General features: G+C 40.4%; 1 protein-coding gene across 3 annotated transcripts in view; it reads left to right on the top strand.

The window, feature by feature from the left end:
• RNF150 (ring finger protein 150) overlaps window positions 1-14,843 on the top strand; it is a 274,984-nt gene extending 260,141 nt beyond the window's left edge. For 2 of the 3 annotated variants that reach the window (XM_003820690.8, XM_063603913.1), the window contains exon 7: window positions 6,247-14,843. In XM_003820690.8, the coding sequence (XP_003820738.1) occupies window positions 6,247-6,365 (119 nt within the window). In that variant the 3' untranslated portion in view covers window positions 6,366-14,843. Of the gene's footprint in view, window positions 1-2,839; window positions 5,787-6,246 lie in introns of those variants that run through there. The other variant, XM_063603912.1, reaches the window with a different exon arrangement.
• Window positions 14,844-21,121: the final 6,278 nt, after the last annotated feature.

The following is a 21,121-nucleotide window of genomic DNA, read 5'->3' as shown; positions in this document are numbered from 1 at the left end:
AGCTCCAGCCTGGGCGAGAGAGCGAAACCCAGTCTCAAAAAAATAAAGCATAGTTCTTGGCATGGACTAAGTACTCAGTAAGCATTAATACTGTTATTAGTTCTTAAAATAAAAAACTTTCCTATGTGGCCAGAAAGCAACTACAATTTTATCTCAATTCTAGAAATATTTACCAAGTGCCTCCTGTTTATGAAGAAATGCAGCAGGATCCTGACATGGGAACATTGATAATGGAATGAGCTTGAGCCAGGAAATTGATAAAGGCCCTGGATATACCCAGCACTGAACAGGGCAGGTTTCAGAGTCTTGTCTTCTCAGGGTTGGAAAGAACTTGAACAGTCATGGGGCCCACTGTTATCGACAATTATATCAAAACCACAGCAGAACTACAACTGCAATGCCTGTGTCACAAAGGGAAACTTGTGAGTCTTTAGGTAACACTTTATGTATTTAAGAGGAAAGAGATAAACCAAAGATATCAATAATTTATGGACTAAGTGGAATTAATAAACCCCACCACTGAGAATTATTTGGTTAACCACAGTTTAGGCTACTGATGGATTTTACTCAGAATTAAAGTGGAAATATATTAAAGCAATAGTTTTGAGAACAAAGTAGGTCACAAAGCTCCATTTAAAATAGAATAGGCCGGGCATGGTGGCTCATGCCTGTAATCCCAGCAGGGCAAGGCAGGAGGATTGCTTGAGCCCAGGAGTTCAACACCAGCCTGGGCAACAATGAAACCCTGTCTCTACAAAAAATGCAAAAATTAGCTGGGCGTGGTGGGACACGTATGTGGTCCCAGCTACTTGGGAGACTGAGGTGGGAGGATGGCTTGAGCTGTGAGGCAGAGGGTGCACTGAGCTGAGATCATGCCACTGCACTCAGCTTGGGTGACAGGGAGAGACCCTGTCTCAAAAATAAAAAAATAAAATACAGTATTTTCTGCTCCCTCTAATCAGACACTCTGTAACATTGTGATAAGAAGATTGAAGACAGAAAATGGATGACTTGGGATCAGTCTTTAAGTCCACCCCAGCCAATCCAGTAATACTATAGTCTCTCTTTTCCTTGGGTATGGATTTTATTTATAAAAGATGAAGGAGTATATTTAAAGGAAAATGAGGAAATGAATCAATGACACTATATTCTTCTAGTTTTCCTGTTACCATCCCTGGCAATTTTCAGGCTCTTTGGGGGGATTACCTTCCTCTTCTGTTCTTCTGCTCTCCTCCTATGAGATTTCAGACTCAAATAAATGTCTGCACAGGCCAGGCAAGCAGTGTGAACCACTGATGTAGCCCATTTGGTGACTGTGATGACCTGGAGCCTGTGTTCCTTGGGCTAATGGCACAGCTCTTTCTCAGCTCCCACCAGTGGTGTCCATCTGGGAATCAGACAGGTATTACCATATCTTCCTTTTTCGAAGCCAAATTTCAAATATAAATGTGTATGTGAAATGTCCTGACTTGCAAATATTGGCAACTAATTCACATTTGAAACAAAACAAAACATTGTCCAGGCCAAACAAAACAGCATCAAGGGTCACCAGTTTGGGTCTTTTGCTCTAGGTGTTTGGGTTTCTTCAAGTTCTGTCCCTGGCCTTATCTTCTCATGCTACAATCACTTCCTATTAAAACAAAAACAAAAACAAAAACCTCTCATCTCTTCTGTGGTTTAAAATACCTTCTCTGTACTGAAGACTTCCAAATGTATTGAGAGTCATGGCCTCTCCTCTAAACTCCAGACTCAAGTATCTAGCTGCCAACTCCACATCAACCTTGGATGTCTTGTGAGCATCTCAAACATAGCATATGCAAACCTGAACTCTTGATGTAGTTCTAACACCTGCTTCTTCTCCAGTTTCTCTGGCTCAATAAATGGCATCTGTATTGCTCGAAAAACATGGGAATTTTTCTCTACTTTCTCCTCTTTTACTGCCCTTGGCTAGTCCATCATTTCCTGTGGACCCTTCATCCAAAAATCATTCTTTGATTTGTCCCCTTATCTCCACCTTTATCAACACAATAAGCCACCATGTTTCATCTGTTCTGCTGTGATAGTTTCCTAACTGGATTCCTTCTGCCCATTGTCCTGCCAATATTTTTCTTGTAACAGCAAGAGTGACCTCTTAAAATGTTAGGCAAATCAGATTACCTCCTGTTTAAATCTCTCAATGTTTTACAATATGTGACAACCAAAAGAAGACAGTATATCAAACAGATATGATCCTACTACGTCAAATGGACTAAGAGTATTTTTCATCTATAAACTGGAATAAAAATACCTACATCAAAGAGTGGTTGTATCAAATGAGGGCTAATATTACTTTTACATTAGTTTTTGTTAGTTTTTGCAGAGAAGGAGGCAAATTCAGTCGACATTTATGTTCTTAATAGCTACTTATAGTCCCCAATTAGTACCACCTACAGAAAACCTTCTAAATATTTTGCTGACAAAGTTTTCATTCGTATTATTGTAGCCTCAAAGTAAAACATCTGCCTTGATTAAATTATAAAAACTGTTAAAAATTATGGAACAAACCAAGTTTGATTAAAAACATAGAACATACTTAGAATAATTTCACATCCTCAGATTATTTTAAAAACAAGTTTTTAAATGGAAAATGATTAGATGATATTGGTGCAATGTTATATCATAAAAACTGAACCATTTTTGTAAATTTCTCTATTTTCATTTATTTGAATTCACCTTTGCCTTGCACTGTATAGTGCAAAGTATACAGTGCAAAGTATAAGTGCTACTTAATTTCCAGAGTAGCACCATGAATTCAGCAGCTCGTAGTTACATCAGTCCCTGTGGCCCCTTTTTCTTTCAGTTCACACACTCCCATTTAGAAAAAACCAAGGTGTGAATGAATCTATGGAATCTGCTGAGGCTGGTGGATGCAAAGCCAGAATGAAGGTGAGAAGCTGCCACTGTAGGTAGCAGTGAGTTCTGTCTCTATAGAACTGTAACTAAGTCAGCTCTTTATCTGTGCTATTTTTTTTTTTGCTGGACCCATATGAAAGTCATAAATTCATTCCATGATGAGCTCTTTGGTTGACTTCCAGTTTAATTGTGAGCTGAAAATTTTGGCTTCCTGTGAACTGAGTTGATTGATGGGCCACTGCAAGAAAAGAAATGGAAATTTAATTCCCTATAAAGTACAGCTCTCATTTTTTATCTCCAGGAATAAGATTTCAGCTTTCATTACACCTCCAAGTGGGAATTCTCCCATTCGTGTATACTTGTACTAAATATACAATAGCAGGCCTTTTTTATTAAGAAAAAAATTGCAAAAATAAAAACAATTTGAAGAATTGTAAAAAAGGCAACTTTGTTTCTCAGTGGTCATTCTAATAATTATTCATCAGGAACCCACTATGTAGGAGGCCCTGTACTAGATTGGCATCAACACATAAACATGCATAAACAACAACTGGAAAGGACTCTAATGCATCCAGTCCAAATTCTCATTTTCTAGGCAATTAAACTTTAGCCCTAAAGGAGAAAAACAATTTTTACAAAATAACACATGCAGTTACTAATAGCAGACGCTAGAATATAGTATCAAGTCAGATAGATTCCCAGTTCTCATAAGTATAAAGTGTGTGTGTGTGTATACATATATATATATAGAGAGAGAGAAAGAGAGAGAATTCTTATTGTAAAAATGATGTTTAAGGAGAGCACTGAGTAAAAAGAGTGGACCTGCCATATGAAGCCACTCCCAGTCTCTCCTGAAATTCCACAAAAACCACAGTGAAGGGATTTTTTTTTTTTAAAGACAGAGCACAACATGGACAGGGAAAATGCAAGAAGAGACAATAACAAAATTTAGGCAACTGCAAAAAACAGATGAATGGTCCATGACTTAGTAGACTAGAGACACAGCAAGCCCCTGCATCCGGCTGTGTGGGTTGTGTCCTGCCCCACTTCAGGAGCCACTGCTCACTCAGACTCCAGAGTGAAGCTGTGCTCTGGAGTGGTGCTGTACACACCCTGCACAACAGCACGCCACGACCCTGCTGAGAAAACAAGCACAAATCAGGCATGGGGAAAGGGAGAACCACCACAATTTGCACTTGAGAATTTCCCGAAGGTCAGGGATCAAAGGCACCAGGTGGCTCTGGAGAAGATAAATGAAAAGGAAGTGCACACACACACACATACACGCACAAAATGAAGATGGGAGATCATATATAGCAAGCTTAGAATGCATTTTGTAGTGAAGTGTGAGGCACAGATCCAGTTTCACTTTTTTCTAAATGACTAGTTTTCTTGACTATTTGTTGAATGCCACTGTTTTTGAATACCAAAGACTTGTATCTTTATAGAGCTGCTTCCAGGGTTTTCATTTAACCATTGATCTGTTACATTGCTATGAACTTCCTGCAATTATGGATCTAGGAAACGGATAAGAGCTAAGTCTTCAGGTTGGATATTTCCCTGTGAAATACCCCATTTCTATAAAACTGATTCTTCAGGCCATAATTCTTTGTTCTCTTATTTGTCTCCTTGAAAACATCTTAGGAATTCACTGTCCCTCATGAAACTCAGGTATTTTTCTTAACTGTGCCACATCATGAAAAAATTACATTAGTGATTATCAGAACAAAAGTATTATAACCATTATTATTCTTTAGTACTTATACATTTTTGTTGGTTTTTTTAATTGCATATTTCTTCTGCAAAGTAAGAGAAAGTACAAGACCTTTTGGGTTGAAAGCTGCCTTTATGCAGCTCAGCTCTCTGGCCTCCTCTGTCCATATTCCCCAGCTTGACTCTGCATTCCAGTCAAATTAAAAACCGTCTGATATCTGCCTGCCCACAGCTCCCTATCACCTCCAGCCACCTGTACATGCTGTTGCTTAAAGGATTATTTCTTCTTATTCATCTGGCTATAATACAGATTATCCTTTAGGACTCAGTTTAGACATTGCACCCAGTATTTGGTTACATAGCCCTCTTACCTGCTCCTGTAATACCTGGTACATCTTCCATCCTGGTGCTTATCTCACTGTGTTGTAATTGCCTAGTGAATGGTCAACCTGCCCACCAGACAATGAGCTCCTTCAGGATAGGGATTGTCTTACTCTCCCCTATATCCATAGCCTCTAGCATAATCCTTAGTGTGCAGTAGGGACACGGTAGATAATGTCTTGAATGAGTAAGTGATGTATGTTCATTGAAGAGTATTTGGGAGAACTGAAAAAAAATGTTAACAGAAAATGAATATAAATCCCAACACTAGAGATGACTCTCGTTAGCATTTTTGGTTTCTTTGCTTCCATTTAACTTTCTCTGTTGACCCCATTGCATACAAAGCTTTAAATATTTCTGTTTTCACTTAACAGTATACTGTGAACGTCTTCTCATGTAACTACAAATTCTTTGAAAACGTCATTTTAATAGTTATAACAACATTGTCCTTTAGAAGTAATAGGTTTATTCAGATGTTCTCTATTGTTGGACTTTAAGTTACTTGCAATGTTTTGCTACTGTAAATCATGCTTAATTGAATAGTTTTGCATCTCCAGTTATTTCTCTATAATACATCCTGGAAATGAAATTACTGAGTGAAAATTTTACAGTTCTATATGCAATGTATCATGTACCTACCTACCTCAGTGTACCCTTAACTGTAATATTATCTTGTCTTTTTTAAAGAGTGAAGATTACATAGACAAAAAAGGATATCTTATTTTTACCTTATATTTATTGGTCATTTATATTACACTCTTCTGTGAATTGTGTAATGGTAACCTTTGTCCATTTTTCTATTGAACTGTTTTTCTTATTGATTTAAAAGCTTTCTATATGTTAAGAATAGAAACCTTTGTGAAATTTTTTGCAAATTCCTGAGTTTGATATGCCTTTTGATTTTATTTTACATGTGTTTAACATTTTAAATGTTATGCATATGTAACAATCTTTTCTTCTGTAAATTACCCAATTACTTTTCTAAATAGAATTTCTTGCCCAACTTACGGTAGATATATATTTTCCTACTAAGACATATCCTTAGATGATATATTTTATTATTCTAGTTTCTTTTGTTTGCATTTAACTTTTTGACCCATATGAGATGAGGCTTTAACTAGAGTTTTTACAGAATACCCAATTTTTCTAATACCTTCTCTTGGCCTTTAAAGAAATGTTATTACAAGCAATTGTACTGAAATAAGCAGCATGCAAAGACATAGCTCGGTGTTCACTGTGAACTTTGCTTTCTCCTCCCAGGTGAGCAGGAGCCAGCTGTAAGCAGTGATTCTGACATTTCCTTGATCATGGCAATGGAGGTTGGACTGTCTGATATAGAACTTTCCACTGACCAGGACTGTGAAGAAGTGAAATCTTGAAATGACAAATCCAGAAGCAAAGAGATAGTAGGACCCAAGGGAAAGGAAGGGAAGAGTGCTCCAAGACTTGGACCAGGCACACACACACCTCCAGATCACCTTGGCAACTCCAGGGCGCTCCGTTCAAGAATGCTGACGAAAAGCAATATCCAAAGTCTTGTCAATCAGGATGCAGTTTCTCCATCTGTATGGCAGTCTGTGGCCTTGGCAGCTGGGAAGTTGAAAGCTGATTTCCACTCCTATGTCCATGTAGACATACACTTCAGAAGCTCCTAAAACAGAGACTGAAAGGCCACCTTTAGGATTTCTTAGTTTCATTTCAATTCTTTCCATGTCTTATCATTCTTGTTTTTGGCATGTTGTTTGATTTCGTTGGCAATTTTTTTAAAGATTATTTGTAGTTTACTTTCCATCTATTCCTTTGTTTTTCCTTTGATGCACTCCAGCTTTTGTATAGGTTTCTGTTTAGAAGCACCAGTTCCTGCTATGATCAGTTTATATTCCATCTCTGAGATATGTGGTCTTGACCTCCCAGCATGAAGTGTGCATGGCTTTGAGAAGTGCCTCAGCACCCTGAAATGGACTAAGGCCAGCTTTCATTAAGAATCTAAATTCTTCTAAGTGGGCCTTTAAAAACCCCAGCTGCCAGAGACCCCAATACTAAGCTCTAAATCTGCTGAGGCCACTGCTGGTTATTTTAAGCCACATCACACTTGCTTCCACTTGCCGGGCTTGATTAAGGGCCCACGTGACATGAGAAGGGAGCTCTAGGGAAGCCGTTTCATTCTTCTGGGTCTTACAATCTTTGGCTGAAATTCTGAACTCAGAAGTCCCCTCCAAGGCATCCAGTCTTTGGTGGTTGTAGGGCTGGTTTTAAAACCAGATACCACATTTTCTTCCTATTGAAAACAAAATGCCAGTTGCATTGGTTTCCCCTGGGCTAGAACAGTTTTTTACTTACCTCTGTAAGTAGGTTCTGTAAAAAATGGAGACTTTAGAGAAAAGCCAATCATTTTTAAGTCCAATGGCAAACATAGTGGGGGCTGCAGTAGCACCTAGCTTTTACCTTAATTTTGACACACTTCTGTTGAATCTCACCAGACCATGTGGGAGGATTTAGGTGAATCCCTAGCAGATTGCTTCCCAGGGCTCCCTGAGTGTGTCCAGATACCAAGTGAGGAATGAGGTGTGATTTGCTGTATCATTTGAACCAAAAAGTATGCAGCATGAGAATTTGCTAGATTGTTTATCCTGACTGAAATAGACAAAGTAAGAGGGAAAGGAAAAGAGGTATCAAGTAAATACTGAAACCCAATGGTGTTTTTAAACTGTTTCTGTTTTTATTCATCTTTTGTAACTATGACAGAAATGTGCTATTTTTTCAGTGGGCAATTTTGTAATATATTCAGACTATCCAGATACAGAGATGACTAAGGTCATTGATAGCGTCTCTGAACAATCAGACGGATCACCTTATCTCTACACAGCTGGCAAACACCAGGCTGCGGCTTGGATTAACTAGGAAAGAAAGCTTTTCTCACTGAGTTGTTTTTATGTATTGATGGGGACTTTTCCACCTCATTAGACTAATACTCATTCAAAAAGAGTTTGGTTCTGCTGTAAATCCTTGCCGCCTGCTGAAACATGGTGTGCAGGTCAACGGAGAATACTAGCTGCTCTTTTTTCACCACCTTTACCAATTTCCTATTTGATGGTTTATAAGTAGACAGTAAGGCAAGGCAGATGATTATTACCCTCAGAAAGGTCGCATCTCCCTAGGAGTCCAATGCTTCCTGTAATGAAATCCACTCTCTATGTGTGGGAAAAGAGGCAGGGAGGAATGAAGAGAGCTCTGAATCGAGAATCCTAGATGAACCACACGCTTTACTAAGCCTCGGCTTCTTCATCTATAATGTGAAGGGTTTAATAACATGAGTCCCCAAGCTCCTCTGGCTGTAGGACCACAGATGAGTCTTTCAGAGGCAGGATCCATTTTTGCAGATAGCTATGACTTGTGGCAATCAGGCTTCGTAGCTTGGGGAGGTAGAGTTACTTGACATGTACCATGTAATAACAGCCTTTGAGACTTGGCACAACTATGGTGCTGAGAATGAAAATCTAAATGATTGAAGTTTTAAGTCCAAGTAGGAGTTGGTTTGTTTTGCCTTGTTTAAAAATTGCTGTTAGTCACAGAGTTTGCAATCTCTGGATACCTTCAAATCCTAGCTCTCACTGTGGGATTCTTGATCTCAAAGGTGTTTATTTTTCACAGTCAGCATAGGCTTGCACCACTGACTCCTCCCCTTCAGTCGGCTTTGCCCAAAACAAATTTTAGTATTACTGGTATTAAGTTTAGTCCAGTGGAATTAGAAGGATAATTCAATAGCAACAGAAATATAAATTATATTCCATTCCCAGAGAGAGAATGCGCTTTGGATTGTTTAGTCCTCTGATTAACGAGTATTTTCTCTTCCTGCCAAGAACTAGGTGAATCAGGAATTGATTGCATATGCAAGCCCTGGCCACAGCTGCACTTACAGGATGCCTCATAGACGATGAGGGGTCTGAAAGGCCAACCCGAGGCTTGCAGATCTGACCCCAAGGAGGTCCTGCTGCAAACCCCCTGAGCCTTTGCCATTCACTACTTACCAAAGTTTGTTTCTGGAGGATTTTCCTGTAGCTTTGATAGTTTAAAAAAAAAAAAAAAAGAAAAAGAAAAAAAAAAAAGCTTAACCAGAAAGTTTCTCTTTCAGAAGAAAGGGGAAAAGCCCTTCCTTATAGCCTTCTTTACCTCCCCCAAAGAAGAGACTGACCTGGAGACCCGGTAGTCTACAGATGAGTGTCAGAGGGTGTGTGTACCCTCTAGAAGCAAATGCAAACTGTATGTGTATTTGCAGATGTGCATTTTTCTATAGCAAGAGTCTAGACTAGCACTGTCCAACAGAAACGTAATGCAAGTCACAGACATAATTTTAAATTTTCTACTAGCCACATTTTAAAGTGTAAAAAGAAACAGGTAAAGATAATTTTAATCATGTACTTTAACCTAATATTGTTTCAACATGTCACTAATGTAAATTAATGACATGTTTTACATGCTTTTGTGTACTAAGTCTTCTAAATCCATTGTGTCTTTTACACTCACAGCACCTCTCAATTTGGATAGTCATATGTGGCTAGTGGCTGCCAATTGGACAATGCAGGTCTAGAGTTCCTCCAGTATTCTCACAAGATCCCCCAACCCTTACAAAAGAAAAGAAGGTTAAAACCTTAATTACCTCCAGAGAGAACTGGACACCACCCACGTCGCCTAATGAGAGGCCCAGAGGTCCATTTATTTTGTAGTGAATAAAGATTCAGGCACCCTTTTTAAAATTTCTGCTTGAACTTTCTAACCATATCATTGATGTCCATGACCATTTGTTGTTACTCCTCTGACCAGTTGTTACTTAAAACTCACACAAACCATGCTGATTTGGTGCTGAAACAAAATTATACCCCTCACTTCTATGGCAAACCCTCGGACTGATATGTGGCACTTAGGAGCCAAAGAGAACTCCAGACTGAAATCACCCAACTTTACCTCAACCCCTTCTTCTTCTTCATGGTTGGTGAAAGTCCTTTCCCAGTGTCCCCCAGTCCCACAGCTGTAGTGAAAACTCACGAACTTGGGAGGAAAGAATGAGAAATATTGACTCCAAATGCAAGACTTTATGTGGCCTTCTTGAAAAAGAATCTTTGGGGGCCTGTGATCATCCGGTCTCTACTTGGTGAACTATGACCACCTCCAACAGCCAGCATTTTACTCCAAGTCAGCATCCACCTGCCACCCCAATACTATGGGGAAGAAAAGGAGCATTTGCATTCACTCAAAATAATTTAGGGTCACCTTTAGGAACTGCTACCTCCTATGTGGCTAGTCCCTTTGGAAGAGCTGAGCCCTGACTATGAATACAGCTTTTGAACATTGACTTAATCTCTAGGGTTAGATATCCCCTGCAGTGTCAACTCTGGTCATCTACACAGGGAGAGGTAGAGTCTGGAGAAGGCAGAAAATTAAAAGCGGCAAAGGTACCTACCCATTTTTGACATCATGTGGTAATGATCAGAATCGTGGAGGCAAAGCTCATCCAAAAATGTTCATTTTTTGTTTTGTTTTGTTTTCTTGTTTTTAACATTTCCTTCATCCTGGTGAAATATCCTGGAAATTCATAGATCTGGGTTTGGTCATTTCAAAACTCACCATGCCCAGTGGCCATTTCAGTTACTGCCCTGACATCCCTGAGGCTACCATACTCTCAAAACCAAATCAATGCCAGTGATCTAACATAGGATTCTTTCTTATTTATGAGTTTTGTTTAGATGGATATTTTTGCAGAGCATAAAAAATTAAATGACATTTAGTTATCCATTGAATGTATCACCCTGACTTTAAAAAAAATCCTTAAATCAAAACTTTTCAAAAAATCTGGGATATGGAGTCACTCCCTCTGTGGAGCGAGAGCCCAGTCTTTTCTGGTACTAAGGCCACAGAGGCAATTTCCAGTAGCATTTTTATATCTTCTCTCACTTAAGTTTCTTTTCCTTTTCTGTCTGTATCTGTTTTTCTCCGACTGCCTATATCTTACTTTGTATACCCATACATAAATTATTTTCCCATCTTCTCTCTTTCCCTTTTTTTCTGATTTGTTTTCTCTCTTGCAGGAAACTCTGAAATAACCTTCAGAACACAAAAAACTGGAGGTTCTATACCTACAGAGTCATTATCATTATCGTGATTACCATTGTTACTGTTGTTGGTGTTTTTCTTCTTTTTATTGTGTAGCAGTATCCATATTCACTTCTGATGAGGCAAACCAGTTTACTATAAACCAATGTCCTCCCTAAAGGAGTCAGTTTCATTTTCACTTCTCACATCACCAGTTGTATCGCAACCCATCTTACAACCATTGCCATGTTTTCAGGCTTCCTTGCCATAAATGTTTTCTGGCAAATAATGGCAAAGCAACAATTCCAGAATGCTGTCTAGATCTGCTTTCTCCCACCCTCAGCATTGGACCCTCCTCATTCGCCTGAGCCCCCAGGGTTAGGATATCTTGGAAAAACTTGTATACTGTACCTGATGGAATGCCCATTCTTCCTAACTACTTAGCACAAGTGCTTGCTCATCGTAAGTGATCTGAGGGCCACTAATTCCTGAAGACTGACAAAGAGACACGAAGAGACTACCCTCTTAAGATGGGGATGCATGGTTCTTCATGCAGTGCTCTTGGCCACCGAGATCCTTCATCCATGCCATTGCATGGATGAATACGTTTGATGTTGGCAGTTAAAATGGGATAGGAGTGTCACCCTGCAGGAAGTAAGAAAAGAGGATGGCAGGATCTCTGATCAGGGAGCTGGTCAAAGCAGGGCTGGAAAGCTGCTGTGCTTAACAAAATGTGCGTGCTGTCCCCAAGTAAATGCTCATCCCTAGGTTTAGAGCTGACCTGGGTTTTGGGGAGTTTGTATTTTTAAGGAATTAAATACTCATGAGTTAAAATACTCATGATTGCAAAGAAGGTCTGGATTGCCTGAAAAATAAATTAATTCTAAGAAGCTAATATGAGTTTCTCATCATCCCTTAGCTCTTCCTTTTCCCTCCTTTTGTCCTCACTCAACCCCAGACCCTGTTTAATAGGAACATTAATTTTTAAAGACCCACAGATCAATAGCCACACTCTTCCACTCTACACCTTTTATTGACACCAAATTATCATCCCAGAACTAATGAAGCAAGTCCAGATGCTAGACGTGGCCCCTTAATATCGAGCAATTTGATTGCAATCCTGCTTGTTCTACAAGAACCTGCTGAGTTTAGTCACATCTCTCTTCACCTGCCTTGAGTGCTTCATAATCAAGTGGCTTTTTCAGGAATTTCAGTGATCAAAGATCTCCTAATTCTGTGCTACCACTGACGTTTGCACTTAATACAGAGCCATTTGCTCTGTGGCCACCTGATAAATATTTGCTGATGATAATGATAAGACAAAAATATACACGTCTATTAAGAGGTCTGCAATGTCTGAACACAGTGAGGGAGAAAAATCCTTAGAGAAGGTCGCTTAATCTGAGTTACCCAAAGTCATTGCTTGGCAGAATATCTGTGGTCTGTTATCCTTAGTGAAGTGACAGGCTTGGAGAAGCAGGGAAATGTGGGGACCATGTGTGCTATATAAACCAAAGACTGATCACCATCCAAATGAACACATGTTTCTTCCATTGACTAGTTGAATTTTCTCCTAATGTTCTCATAAATAAAAGCAAAGGTGGGTTGCATGGTTGAATGAAACCATTAAACCTTATGGGGTTTTCTCTTGCAGACTGTTGATTGACCTTACTAAATCCCAAAATCTAAAAAATGAATTGTGGCCTTAGTACCACACCATCTTTAAAGTCTAGTGTTTAGTCCCCTTTTCCTTCAAAACTTTCCAACAAATCTAGCGCTTTACTGAACTCAGAACATTGTTCTCTTTGAGAATGTGAAGATTTTAAATAGCCAAAGAATTTTCATGTATAAGAGCTAGCTAAATATAGTATATCCTGCTCTTTCGAAGAAGATACAAAACTGTTGCCTGTACTAATGGGTATAGTAGAGCAGTTGAAGAACTAACACATACATGGACTTTTCGGTCTGAATTTGTGTTGGCATCTGTGGTACTTACTGTTCAGTAGGATGTTATTGCAAGGAGCAGAGTGCCCTCTGCTGGAGTAATCGCAATTATTCTTGCAGCAGATTCATTTGACTTGGGTCACGAATTCAACAACCAGTTACTTGCCTTTCATCATACAATTTCTTCGGTAGTTGAGAATTTGGTCTACGTTTATCAAATGAGGAAAGAGTGTCACAAACTCTAAAAAGTTGAAGGAGACCCCACAGATCTTCTCACTGTCGGCAGCCCTTACTTCTGCAAAATGTTGAAGGATAATGTTGCTCTGTTTGCAAAGAAGATGCCTCTGGCTAGAATGTTTGTGCAGTTATAAGCAAGGGACTGCTTGTTTTTGTAAGTTATCTCAACTTTATTCTTGTGAAATTGCAAAGGAAGATCAATAAAAAGACTTCATATGAATGTAAATGGTGTGAAATACTGATGTGTTTTGTACATGTACATAATATATTTACTTCCTGCTTTCACATTAGTAATCTGAGATGGTTCTACCATTTTATAATTAGAAGGAGATGTAGGGGTGGGAGTGGGGAGGGACTGTTATTTTTATAGAGGGGTGTCCCTTACATTTAGAAAATGAAATAATTTTGTATTTGTGAAAAGTTACATTCCATCCATTTTCTGGAAAAAAAAATGGGTATTGTTCTTTAAAATGTTCATGAGCTGGGAGGATGATTATTCTGGTTTCCAGGGGAAACTCTCAAGCAGTACATATGTGATACTCAGTTTTGTAGACTGCAGACCATAACCAGCAATTGCCAGTTGCAAAAATGTGAAAAAGAAATAACTTATTTTAACCACTTTGTACAGCATAGTATTTCCCACTGGAAAAAAATCTGCAAATAATGAATTTACAATTATAAATAATCAGACATGACATCATAAATCAATCTTCCTCCCTACTAGCAAGAGGAAATTCCAATGGCTTTTTTCCATCCTAACACAAATTACTTTTATTGTAAACAAATGCTTCCAACAAAATGCTTTTGTTGTAAAATGATTGATGTTGGGGTAAAGTCTACTTAGCTTCCCCACAAGGTCTTTCTGGCTAGTCTGCAGATAGTAAATGATGGTTCCATCTCGGCATTGTCTGTCCTCTCCATATTCAGACTGTGTGACTGAGCTTCCTTGATTTATATAGCATCTGACCCAAAATCACAAAAAAGTCACTCCTGATGACATTTGCATGGGGAGTCTTTCATTTGGACTTCAGTTCTTAATTGCCGAAATAAGTACTAGTGAATTATGTAGCGTTTTTACCCAAAACTAATCTTCTGTACAAAGTTGTGTGCATATTGAGATGATTAGTTAAGGCAGTGTAGTTTTTTAAATTTTTTCTGTATAAATTTCTTTCCTTCTTCCCCACCTCAGGCACCTACCCTACTCCTTTCAAAGCACTTTATATCCCTCTTAAAATACAAAGAAATTGAAAAAAACAAAAGTAACTGTCTTTAAAGGAATTTGTCTTCTATTAGGAGACACAGACTTTTATTTTGCTTTATTCTATTCTCTTTGTACTTGGAGAGCGTAATCAACTTGTCTCATAATGGGCTAGTGATGAAACAAGGGTGATAGTTGGAAACAATCATTACAACATGGTTATTTTTGTTATATAGAAGACTATCATGTAAATAAGTGCAATCGTGTTCTTACGTACTGGTTAAAAAAAAAATATTGCAACTATAAGGATTTTTAAATGAGGGTTGTGAATTCCAGGAAATTTCACTGCAAAATTTCTTTTGGTTTTATTTTTTAATAAAATGGAACCAGATGCTTGTGTTTGTGTCACCTGTATTCCCTGACTTTGTTGCCTATCCCTGAGTTGCAGAGGTGGTGCTATGGATTTCAAAACATCATATTTATTGTTAAATCACAATTATGTCCAAAGACCAAGGATAATAATAGCTTCCTTATTTTTCTCAGGTAAGTCAAGTGGCAGGCACCAACCTTCTCTTAGCTCTGCTGTTCTAAGGGAATTAAGAGATTTGAGCAATTCTGAAGAAGAATGGCTGTGAAATGAGCTTGAGGTGCAGTCTGGCAAGAACTGAGCACTATGCTTATGGACTATCTCAGGCAAGTTTATACTAGGCAGAGTTATACCACGGGGTCTGCCAGATGGGCTGGGGCAGACAGATTTCTTCTTTATATTTGCTAGTATATTTCTAAAAGATTTTAAATAGCAATTCCTTGGGATTCGCAAGGGAACATGAAGAAAATTTAAAAGATGGAGCCTGCTGGCCTGGGAAGGTGGAAAAGGAAGGCAGGAAAGGAGAATGGCCCTCTATTCATTGGCCTCACCTACTGGAACCTGGTAGGCCTTTGGGTGTGGCCTAGCCCCCCCATGCCTGGCCCAGCCGAGACTCCTGACACATGCTCTTGAGGAGCAGCCAGGATTGGACATGGCCAGGCAGGAGCTGTGGGTTTCACAGAATTTGCTAGCAAAAAGAAAATACAAACAGTATTGAGTGCTGTGGCCTCCTGGAGCTGCTGTAGATAAGGAAACCATTAGTGCCCGGAGGCTTTACTCAGGGCCAGTCTATGCTTAATTTGTAGGCAGGAAGATACTCTAAGGGGATTGTTGGGAACATTCATGACTATGCCAAATTAGAAGGCACTTTAGACTTTGTTTATGCTTCCATTATTGCAATGTTTATCTGCCCAGACACTGTGGGTATGAAGATATTACTTAGGACCTGGAAACCATCCCTCCTAGGACCTGGAAACCATCCCTCCCAATTTCAACTTCCATCATCTTTCCACTAGGCCAGGGATCCCCAAATGAGGAAATGTGTTCTGTGGGATGGGATATGTTAGAATTTACAGCAGGCTCCCAAGTTCAATTAAATTGGGATAAGGCTTCATACAATTCATATTAGCTATTAATAACTTTTTTGTTTGTTTTGTTTTGTTTTGTTTTGGTACAGACAGGGTCTCGTTTTGTTGTCCAGGCTAGTCTTTAATTCCTGGCCTCAACTGATCCTCTCACCTTGGCCTTCCAAAGTGCTGGAATTACAGGCGTGAGCCACTGTGCCTGGCCGCTATTAAAAACTTTTGAGAAGTCTTCAGTAAGGTCACTGATTTAACTCTATAATTTAGCTTTTCCTGAAGCTGATTAACAATAAAGCCCCGTTTTATCAAGGGTTATGTTTTTCCACACTACACTGGAGACCACTGTGTGGAACATGTTGGTGTTCAGACTTAAAAAAAAAAAAAAAAAAAAAAAGCTGCCAGACATCATTTCCTGTAAATCTTGCATATTCCACAGACCCTTGCCTCTCTTGTCCCTGCTCCTAGTTGACGAGGGGAAAGTCAGGTGATGCACAGTGGGCAGTATTAGCCTGGGGCCTGCTTCACCTGGGGTGGGTATGACTTGGGGAGAGATCACTGGGCACTTCCCAGAGTCACACGCATGCCAGGGCATCAGCCTGTCTTCACTGGGCATCAGCCTGGCTTGCTATCATGCTGTGCCTGAAGGCGGAGGCCCCATCCCACCTAGAAACTCCACTTTGTGGGCTTTTGTTTTGAGACTTCATGCAGCATATTCACACATTTGAGAATGGAACATTTACAACCCCAGATTTTGACAAAATTAAGTAGCTAAAAAAAAAAAAAAAAGAAAAAGAAAACTCCCCACAGCTTTGTAATGGGCCAGCTGGGTCAGCTTTGCCACTCAACTCTTATTCTGTTAATACCTATGTTTGGAGGACTATAAGCTAAACCATCATTCAGAAGACACGGAAGTATATTTAGTTCTGTTTATTGTTATTGTTGTTTTGTTTTTAGTTTTTTTGAGATGGAGTCTCGCTCTGTCACCCAGGTTGGAGTGCAGTGGCACAGCCTCGGCTCACTGCAACCTCCGCCTCCTGGGTTCGAAAGCAATTCTCCTGCACACAGCCTCCCGAGGAGGAGCTGGGATTACAGGCACCCACCACCACACCTGGCTAATTTTTGGAATTTTAGTAGAGATGGGGTTTCACCATGTTAGATAGGCTGGTCTTGAACTCCTGACCTCTAGTAATCTGCCCACCTCGGCCTCCCAAAGTGCTGGGATTACAGGTGTGAGCCACTGTACCCGACCTAGTTCTTTTCTAAGTCTAATAATTCTTTAGAAGCCAGTGTTAGTAGTGCTACTCATCTCCTTGAATAATGCATTGCAACAAATTGGGGAACAAACGGTAGGGAGAGAATATGAGTCATTTTTGCTCTGCGGTAATTACTATCTACAGAAGAGTGAATACCAATTAAGAAATTCAGGTGACTGAGAGAGGTCTCCTCTTTATGAGACATTTTAAAACACTAGTTCCATCATTCTTAGTGATCCAACAACAGAAGCAATTTGACCTCTTATTTCATCACACTCACAGGTAGTAGAGAGCCTCCACCAAGTCTCACTGTAAATCTTTGTTCTTGGCTGTGAGAAGAATCAGGGACAAAGACCTTTCCACCGAGCCACCAAAGATACCATGGGGACCCTCTGCTCACTGTGATTGCATCTCCCCTTGTTGGCTTTCAGTCACAGCACCCTAGCAAAAGAAGGTGCCATCCTAAATCTCCAACCAGTGGTAGCCTGTATCTGCTGGCATACAGGGAGGTACAAATTAAACGCCCCAATCTCTTCGGACCTTCCTGTTATGGAAGACACGCCCCACCTTCCCCCACAGGGAACATGCCTGATTAGTCATAACCCTTAAACTAATCACTCCCGCTGTGCCTCCCTCTAACATTCCCACCTTCTTTGTTCTTAAGGACATTTACTAAATAGGCAAGGGGGAAAGCAGAGCCAGGTTTCATCGGCGGGCAACTGCACTTGGTTGCTATGAGAGCTGTATACACACACAACACAGCTGTCATTGATATGATAGATCTAATGGGAGCCAAGGGTCTCAAATCTCTAAGGAGAAAAACATAATTCAGAGCTTTGGCAATGGTATCCATGTCTATAAATACATGTGAGAGCAGAGAAGTGAATTAGAGAATGTTAGAACACAATAGAGTTAGACCTGAGAATAAAATTGCATCACTCTGGGCCTGGACCTGAGGTTTTTTATGCCAGCAAAACTCCCAGTTAAGTATACTTTCAGGAGACCTTTACCTGAGATTGAGGTATAATGCCAGGACCTAAACACACACAGGACCTGACTCACAGAGCTTCCTTTATGATAAGGAAAGTTGAAGGTAGTCCATTTGCCTCTTATCATATTTTCTTTCCCTCTTTTTTATCTCCCTTGTTTGAAACAAAAAGGTGGAGAGGAAAAGGGAGGACATTAATGAGGGATGGACTCAGGACTAGAACTTGGGTTTTCCTGACTCCACTGCCAGAGTTCCTTCGGCAGCACCATGCTGCTTTCATAAATGGGTAAGCACCTCCTGACCATTCAAAAATGTCAGGAATGGAAAGCAAGAAAAGCTGCTGGGCATGGTGGCTCGTGTCTGTAATCCCAACACTTCGGGAGGCCAAGGCAGGAGGGTTGCTTGAGGCTAGGAGTTTTAGACCAGCCTGGGCAACAAAGTGAGAGCCCTGTCGCTAGAAAAACATTAAAAAATTATCCAGGCATGGTGGCATGTGCCTATAGTCCCATCCACTCAGGAGGCTGAGGCTGGAGGATGACTTGAGCCGAGCCGAGCCAGGGATGTCAAAGCTGCAGTGAGCTATGATTGCACCACTGTACCCTGGGTGACAGAGCAAGACCCTGTCTCTATAATAAAAAAAAGAAAGAAAACTGAAAGTTTATGTATAGGAAGATTATGTATAATCAGGAAACACTCCCTGAACAGGAACAAGTCTAGTCTGGAAGTACTGGAAGTAAAATAGGATGATGCAACCACTGTATATAAGCAGGGACACCTGCAAACACACACACACACACACACACACACACACACACACACACACAGAACCCACAAGGTGAGTCCCCACAGAATGCTACTTTTAGCTATGCAAGGAAGCTCATTATTTTAAGACCCCAATGTGTGTTATTTTCTAGACTCGCCCCTTCAAAATATGATTAGTCATGGAAATACTGGATAGAAGAGGGTGGTTTCCCCGGCAAAGGTACCACCCTCAAGCCTGAATACCTGTGGCCCTAAATAAGGACAGACATTCCTGTTTTTGCACCCAAAAGTTGCCTTCTGGCCCACACCACCCCCTGTCCTGTACCCATATAAACCCCAAGCCCCAGGCTGGGAGAGAAGAGAAGGAACATCAGGAGAAGTTTGGCTGGGGATGGTCAGAGAATCAGCAGCTAGACAGCCAAACTCTAAGGAAAGATCATCTTCTCACTCCATCTCCTGTCCAGCTCCCCATCCATTCCACTGAGAGCCATTACCACCACTGAATAAAACCCCCACATTCAGCCTTCAAGTTAATGTCGGACCCAATTTTTTGGGATGGCTGGACAAGAGCTCAGGATACACAAAGTTGTCATGCTGGCCCCCTGCCCTTGCAAAAAGGGAGAGGGCCCACTGACCTGGTTAACCCTTAAGCCATCCACGAAGGGCAAGACTAAAAGAGCACACTGTAACATGCACCCACCTGGGCTTTGGGAGTCGCAGACACCCACCCCTAGACACTGCCATGGGGCCAGAGCCCCAAAGCAGTCACTCTGGTTCCTGCACCTGCCGTCTGCATGATCCCCCTCCCATAAAAGGGGTTTGAACTCACCAAACAGAGAGCCACACTCCTGTCGCATGTGTTGAGAAGGGGTGCAAGGGAACTCTCCCATTTCAGTTATATCATACTTCCCAACACTGGCTCACAGGCCAGTGCATCAGAAGGCCATCCCTTCTTATAGCCCTGCTATGGCACTGAGACTTGCTCGACAGGAAGTAAAGGGCGAGGATTCTTTTTCATATATTAAGAGGTGCTCAATGTCCAGAGGAACCTTCCAAGTAGAGAACTCCTAAAAACAATGGATAAAATATTAACACCTCCTTTAAGACAAAGAGCTAAGCTGGTAGGAATGTAAGATAAATTCTTGGACACCAGAAACAGTAAGAAACTACTAGTCTATTCAGAGGGGAACAGGACCACCAGAAATAGAGTTTGCCCTGGGTGCCTATGTTTATTTAGCTCTCATGATCTAGGGGTCTACAATTTTTTTCTGAAAAGATACAATTTTAAAGATAATATTTTGGGCTTTGTGGGCCACATATGATTTGTCACTTACTTCGTTGTTGTTGTTTCTTAGCAACAGTTTAAAAACGTAAAAGCCATTCTTAGCTGAAAGGCCACACAAAAACAGGCCACAAGAAGGGCGTGTGCTGCTCCTACAGGAGGAGCTCAGAGACAAAGCTCAGGCTCAGAATCAGAGACTCCAGCACAAAGCCAGAACCCAAAAGAATTGACACCCTTCGTGGGTAAACTGGAAAAAAAAATATGCTTACCAGAAGGAATGGATATAAGTGTTTACCAGTGTTGGCCTTGGTTCTAGTTAAAAAGGGAAAAAGATAAAGTCTCCTCCAACACCCCAAGATACCTTAGCCACAGACAAGCCTTCTCATGGGCTATGTATCAGAATCCAAGTACTTATATGACCTAAAAACCCAAAGTACGAATTTAAACTTATTGCAAACTGATAGTCACATTCAATGTTTAGTAGAAATGAATGCATATATCCTCACTAGAGGAATACTGTTTAAACCAGGTCTCAAAGGAATTCTCACAAACCAAGTTTGAAGGAATATAAACTCACCACCAAAAGCTCAAAATACATAAGGAAACAAGTCACAGTGAGGAAGAGGGTGCAGAAAGATTGATGATACGAGAAATAATTGGTTCAAGATATAGGGTAAGTGTTCTAGGGAACCCTACAGGTGATTCTAATGCACCTTGAAGGTGTTATTGTTTTTAGAGACAGGGTCTCACTCTTTCGCCCATGCTGGAGCACAGTGGCACGATTATAGATCACTGCAGCCTCAAACTCCTAGGCTCAGGTGATCCTCCTGCCTTAGCCTCCCAAGTAGCTGAGATTATAGACCCATGCCACCATGTCCAGCTAATTTTTAATCTAATTTTTTTTTTTTTTTTTAAGAAACGGGGTCTCACTGTAC

Source organism: Pan paniscus, chromosome 3 (assembly GCF_029289425.2).
Source record: "Pan paniscus chromosome 3, NHGRI_mPanPan1-v2.0_pri, whole genome shotgun sequence".
Classification (NCBI taxonomy): domain Eukaryota; kingdom Metazoa; phylum Chordata; class Mammalia; order Primates; family Hominidae; genus Pan; species Pan paniscus.
This window is presented reverse-complemented; position numbering and strand designations above follow the sequence as displayed.